The 6,611-nt window shown below is 41.2% G+C and overlaps 1 protein-coding gene across 1 annotated transcript; it reads right to left on the bottom strand.

Moving 5' to 3' along the window:
* Positions 1 to 1,880: 1,880 nt before the first annotated feature.
* LOC133732237 (NDR1/HIN1-like protein 13) lies at positions 1,881 to 3,873 on the bottom strand. Its single transcript, XM_062159738.1, has 2 exons — positions 3,487 to 3,873; positions 1,881 to 2,905 (listed from the first exon to the last, which is right to left on the bottom strand). The coding sequence occupies exon 2, from the start codon at positions 2,826 to 2,828 to the stop codon at positions 2,037 to 2,039; it is 792 nt and encodes a 263-aa protein (XP_062015722.1). The 5' UTR covers positions 2,829 to 2,905; positions 3,487 to 3,873; the 3' UTR covers positions 1,881 to 2,036.
* Between the last annotated feature and the right edge of the window lie 2,738 nt (positions 3,874 to 6,611).

The following is a 6,611-nucleotide window of genomic DNA, read 5'->3' on the forward strand; positions in this document are numbered from 1 at the left end:
ACCATTTCGCAATTCGACTTTTGCCGGCAAATTAAAGAAAGGGAAAAACATGTATACAAGAGTAATAACCATTTCACGTCCAAAAAAAAAAAGAGTAATAATTATTTAAAATCATAATGTATAGAAGTATCAGGTAACAGAAATGTTCAGTTATCTGATTGTGTCAAGCATACAGACGAACATTGTACATAAAGATATTGAAATCGAACCTCCAAATTTATTCCCTTTAACTTTCTCTGTTTTTTATACCTTCCCTTTATCAAATTTTCAAATACTAAATTTACTCATTAACCTCACTCAAGTTCCTCAAATAACCTCACTCATATAATTTGCAAATAATTACTATCTTTAAAATTAAAAAAATTTAGCTATTGCAATGATTTAATTACTCTATAAATCTTAATTACATATTTATTCCTTAATCAAACAACATAAATCTCTTATTGACGATGTGGTGTTAGCTCAGTGGTTGAGCACCCACTACCTAGGATCTAGGTCCTGGGTTCGAGTCACTATGGGGGTAGGAGTGAAATCCTTTGATCCTCTTTTAAAAAAAAAAAAAAAACATAAATCTCTTATTCAATAAAAGAAAAATCAAACACAAGGTATTTAGGAACTCTTTGGTTTTAGAACTAATAAAATTCAAGAAGTGGTTTTTTGAGGGAAATGGAATCAGGTTCCAATATATAACGACGTCACAGCGTCAAGCTAGAGGGTTTCAAGAAACCACTCATAGTACAAGTACAAGCACAATACAGACTGCGCAAAGCAGCCAATCTCCTAACCAAACTGCCCAAAGCAGCCAAATTATTACTAGCCAAATCTAGAAAAAGAAAAAGCAACAAGTAAATAAACCCAACACCTATCTAACCCTAAATCAAAGCAACTGACATAACTGGACGCCTAAGACCTTCATGGTGTACATCGACACTCATCAAATCAGCACACAGCAATGATCAAGGGCAAAATAGGAGATGAGCCGAGCCTAGCTCAATTATTCAGAACAAGAAAATTGAAAAGCTACCACTCTACCAAAACCCTAAACAGGCCTGATCCAAGAAAAGAAAAGGAATAAGAGAATGGACTTGCCTAGCCAGACCACCAGGAGCGGCCCAGGTAGGCGGAGGCCCACTGGCCAAGGCCCATCTCCTACCCCTCTCCTTCCCAGACCCGCCCGCGTTAGGCTTCGGGAGAGCAGCCTCCATTCACCAATCCGGTAGCCGGCCGTGGACCTCCACCATGGCCATGATCAAGTCCGGACCCCGACCAGTACTCCGACCTGGATCAAAAGATATGTACTCCGATCGCACAGACCGCTGCCTCCTCGCTGCTGAGCCCGGCTGGACGGATTAAATCACGAACCTGGATCCAACCCGTAACCGCGAACGAAGCCTGAACTTGGAGTGAACAACGCCGTCGACCGCCCCATCCCTCACCGAGATCAAAGTTAGACACCGTCTGAAATCGAAACCCCACCAACACGATCTGAGAGTCTCTAGACCAGGAAACCCCTCGCCGCACCGACAATCGCCACAGAGAACCTGCCCTGCGTCGCCGCCGTCCACGATCGCCGCCTTGCCTGAAGGAAAGCGCCGCTGCCAGTCGAAACCTAGGTTTCGAAAACCAAGGTCACTCGCTCCGAGAAGCTCGGAGAGCTTTTCGTGTAAATTCAAGAAGTGGTTTGAGTAGAAAAGAACATGTAAAACCAAGTGAATTTAATAGTTGATTATGATGGATAAAAATTAAAGAAGTGAAGAAGTCCGCGCCCCATGGATGAATTCTCAGCTCTGCCACCAAACTTGTCTAGAGATATTGTTAGAAAAAAATAAATAAAAAGTAAACACATACAAATTCAATCAATCACTGTCCAGGACACGAAATTATTGTAAGAATATTCTATACCAGAGACTAAAACCCCAATAAATTCCTTCAAAAAATGCAAACCAATATGTTTCATAAGCAAGAAAAATGAGAACCAATACACAGGAGTAATTCATATATATATATATATATATATATCATGACGATCCGGTCGTCTACCAAGGATCCACACCGTAGTTGCAGTCTTTAGAAACAATCTTGGCGTCTGAGGTCAGCTTATCCACCGTTAAATCACAGTCAACTTTAACGGTAATCGTCCACGTCTTAAGAGACCCCACTTTGATTCTAACGGGGGCTCGGACATGCAGAAGTAACGCCACCTTGCCTTGGCTCTGCGCCTCCACCAACCCGTTTTGCACCGCGCTCGTCAGCCTGATCCCGCTCCCCGTCAGCACCGTTTTCAACTCCGTCACGTTCTTAGGCGGCTGATAAAACGCTGGCAGAGCGCCGTCACACAACTGGATGTGAGTGTAGAACACGTTGGCCGAGCTGTCTCGCTCGTAGTAGATCCCGATTTTCCTGTTAGGGTTATCCGCACGCACGATCACGTCGATCACTGGCGAGATGGTCGACGACGACGACGACGCGGCGGTGAAGTTGAAGCCTTTGAATGCGATTTTTTGGACGGAGTAGTTGGGGGACTCGGGGCGGACGACGAGGTAGAAGACGGCGGCGGCGATGGCGGAGAGGAGGATGAGAGAGGCAAGGATGGCGAGGATCCAGCAGAAGCAGACGCGGCAACAGTTGCGGCGAGGCTTTTGGCGAGTGTAGTTCTTGTAGAGGGTGGCGTTCTCCGGCGGTGGGATGCGGTAGACTTGGTCCTTGGGGATTTGGACCACGTAGGTCCCCGGCTGAGGGAGGCCAGAGTTGTTGTTGTTGTCGTTGGAGGCATGCAACGGCGCCGTTTGGGCAGCCGGCGAATCGCCCGGGTGGACTCGGTCGGCCATTTTGAGGGGACTGAGAGTTTGAGGCGCTCGACTCCTTAATACTATTGAAACCCGCGTTAAGGGTATATTTGGAATTTCTGGAAGAAAATAAAACAGAGAATATTAGGCATTAATTTAATTTTAATTTTTTTTTTTCCGTCTGATTAGGCATTAATTTCAGATGATTGAATATTGTTTTTGTTCTTTTTTTTGATCGGGATATTTTTTTGCTTTTGAGTGTATTAAATTACCAGAAACGGGAAAACACGAATAATTATACTTTTTAATAATAATCTATAATTTTATATAGAGAATGGAGAAAAAGTAATTAAATCAAGAAAAAAACAAGGAAGAAGACAAAGGTTTCCTTGACAGACAATAGTTTAAGAAGAGGCAAGTGGGGTGCACGTTCGGAGTAATAGTAAAACGAGAGTTTAGAGGGGAATGAAACTCCAGAACGGATGACAATGCATATTATTAATTAACAGCTAGCATCCTACAAATTACAATAACTTGGTAAAAGAGATTTCGAGAAATCAGGACCTGAGTTATGAGATTAACATAGTGATATTCGATTTGTGGATCGAAGAATATATATATAATCATCATGATGATGGAGCAAAGAAATGAAAATATGATCGAGGAGAGATCGAAAGAAGGAGATGGCATGGGGATTTACCTTAACTGATGAATTCTGTAATCGAGTCTGGGTTTGCTCCGATGTTGATCTCAGAAGCAAATGAAGAAGATTAGAACCCGTCTGGCAATTAGAGATTCAAGATTGGACCAAAGTCGATCGATCTGTAGGAAGCATATATATATATATATATATATACTGGCCTGGGATTAGGTAGCTAGTATATATGGTGTGAAAATGATGAAGTATGAGACTGACTGAGTCTGTGTTGAGTTGGATTAGCCAAAATTTAAACTGACCGAGTAAGAAAAAGGATTGGGGTTTGGCAGCTGGGTTGGATACAGTTCGTTGTTGGGTGTCAAGAAGTGGTAAGAGTATTAGAAGGAAGCGAAGCAAATAAGAAAGACGAGGGTGGAGAGAATGAGTCAATTAGTGACGGGCCTGTCTCTTTAAATATTAATGTTCGTGTGTGTGTGTGGACAGACTGCAGCGTTTCGTGTGTAATACCGAGTAAATGGCAGTTGGCACACGCTTCTTCTCTTTCATTTTCTTTTCCATTGCAAACGTATATGTATTTATTACGGTCTTATTACTTTTACTTAAAAGTTGATTTCTATTTTTGGTTTTGGTTTCCCAAAAACATGTGTGCCATTTTTACCACCTAAATCACCACCGTTGATTTTCAGATCGATTTGGGTCAGGTCTCAGGATGGCCATCCCCATCTCCAGGTCCATTCTTTGCTCCTCTCTTCCCCAATCCCCAATAAAATTATCCGGGATTTTCTATCCCTATTTTCATTAAACATCCATAAGCGCCCCGATCTCCAATAAAAATTTAATTAATGAAACATTATTTTTTCTTAATTTTCTTGTAAAAATTAAAATTAAAGTAACATAAATTTCTATTCTTAAATACATACTAAAATGGTTCTTTTTTTTTAAAGGACTGAAATGGTTCTTAATCTTACAAAATATATGATTTAATATGAAGTTAAACCATAAAAGAAAATGTAGGCACTAAAATATATATTCTTTAATTAAAAAAGAAATAAGAAAACTATTGTTGGGACGGGTTTGGGAATAGGGATCACAATATCATCTTAGGTATATTGATTTCATAGGAATGAATCTAGTCTTATATGTCTGAAAATTATTCATTGGTGAATTATGATTTTGAAATTTGAATTGAAATTTAAAATTGAGCTGAAATTGTGATTCAACTAGTGAATTTGTAATTATTTAAATGGACCGCATCGTTGAGAAGTGATCGTCAAATGGAGGGTTTTCGTGAAGTAGTTGATTTGTTTGCCTTAAAGGATATTGTATTTACTGGAGCCAAATTTACTTGGAGAGGAAAACGCCGGGGGGAGATAAGGATAAGGTTGGACCGTTTTTTGGTCTCTAGAAGTTGGTCTGATATTTTCCCTGTTTCTAGGGTTGTTCACCAGCTCCCAAATAAATCAGATCACTTACCCATTGTCCTAGAGGTGCGTGAGTGCAAACCTCCGGTTCGAAGAGCTCTGGTTACATGATGAGGAGTGTGGAAAGATGGTGGAGTTGGGGTGAAGACATGTGATCGGCGATGACCCTTGTATGGTGATTTCTAACAAGATTAAGAGGACTCGGCATGTGCTCATGGAGTGGAGCGATACCAAGTTTGGCTCCCTATGTAATGATATCACAGCTATTAGGGAGCGGTTAGCTTTGTTTTATGATACATCTCTATCCTCTCCTCCTGATGAGGTGCGATTGGAATTAGAAGCGAAGTTGAATGATCTTCTTCAGAAAGAACAAGATTTTTGGAGGCAGCGGGCTAAGATATTCTGGTTGACTGATGGTGATATGAACACACATTTTTTTCATCAGCGTGCTAGTAATCGGAAGAAGAAGAATAGAATTAAAGTCCTCTTTAACGAGGATGGTTTATGGTGTACTGATGATGGTGAGATTGAGAGTATTGTCTTGAACTACTACAGGCCTCTTTTCACTTCCTCACAGCCACAGAGAATTTGTGAGGTTGTGTCTGTGCTTCCTCGATGCATCTCGGACGAAATGAATGTCTTACTTGCTAGAGAAGTGTCTGAAGTGGAAATTTTCACAGCCTTAAAGCAAATGCATCCAGCCAAAGCGCCGGTCCGGATGGATTTGCACCATGCTTCTATCAACATTTCTGGTCCCTAGTAGGAGTAGATGTTACAAGGGCTATACGGTGCTTTCTGGAATCAGATGAGATGATGAAAACTATTAATGGCACGAATGTTACGTTGATACCAAAAGTAAAAAGAGTCCTGAGTATGTTAGCCAGCTTCGTCCAATCAGTTTATGTAACGTGCTTTACAAGCTCGGTTCTAAAGTTCTCTCTAACAGGGTTAAGCCGCTTTTGAATGGGATCATTTAACCCTTTCAGAGTGCTTTTGTACCAGGTCGTTTAATTTCTGATAACTCCTTGGCTGCTTTTGAGATCTCACATTTTTTGAAAAATAGAAGACGCGGGAACCTGGGGTTTGGAGCGTTGAAGCTTGATATGAGCAAGGCGTATGATCGCGTTGAATGGAGTTTTTTGAAGGTGGTGTTGTTACAACTAGGGTTCAGTCCTGTTTGGGTTAATTGGGTGATGAGATGTTTTACTACTGTATCGTATTCCTTCATTATTAATGGGACACCTAGAGGCAGAGTTATACCAGAAAGAGGGCTACGACAAGGCGATTCCATTTCACCCTATCTCTTCTTGTTTTGTGCTGAGGCTTTATCAAGGATGATCTTGAGGGCGGAGGAATTGAGTCTCATCCATGGGATCAGAATATGTACAGGTGCACCATCTATTTCCCATCTTTTCTTCGCCGATGATTCTTTTATTTTTTTCAGGGATGAACAAGAGGAGTGTGTTGTGTTGAAAGATATTTTCAAGTAATATGAAGTTGCCTCAGGTCAGCTCATCAATTATCAGAAGAGCTCTGTTTCCTTTAGTAAGAATGTGAGGATGAGCATGCAACACGAGCTTGCGGCTATCATGGGTGTTATGCGAGTTGACAAGCATGAAAAATACCTTGGCCTCCCTATATACGGAGATAAGCTACTCCAAGGCTGAAGCTTTCAATTTTCTAACAGAGAGGGTTCGTAAGCGCACAAGTGGATGGAGGGAAAAAACATTGAGTGCTGCTGGCAAA

The sequence above is a fragment of the Rosa rugosa genome, chromosome 2 (genome assembly GCF_958449725.1).
Source record: "Rosa rugosa chromosome 2, drRosRugo1.1, whole genome shotgun sequence".
NCBI lineage: Eukaryota > Viridiplantae > Streptophyta > Magnoliopsida > Rosales > Rosaceae > Rosa > Rosa rugosa.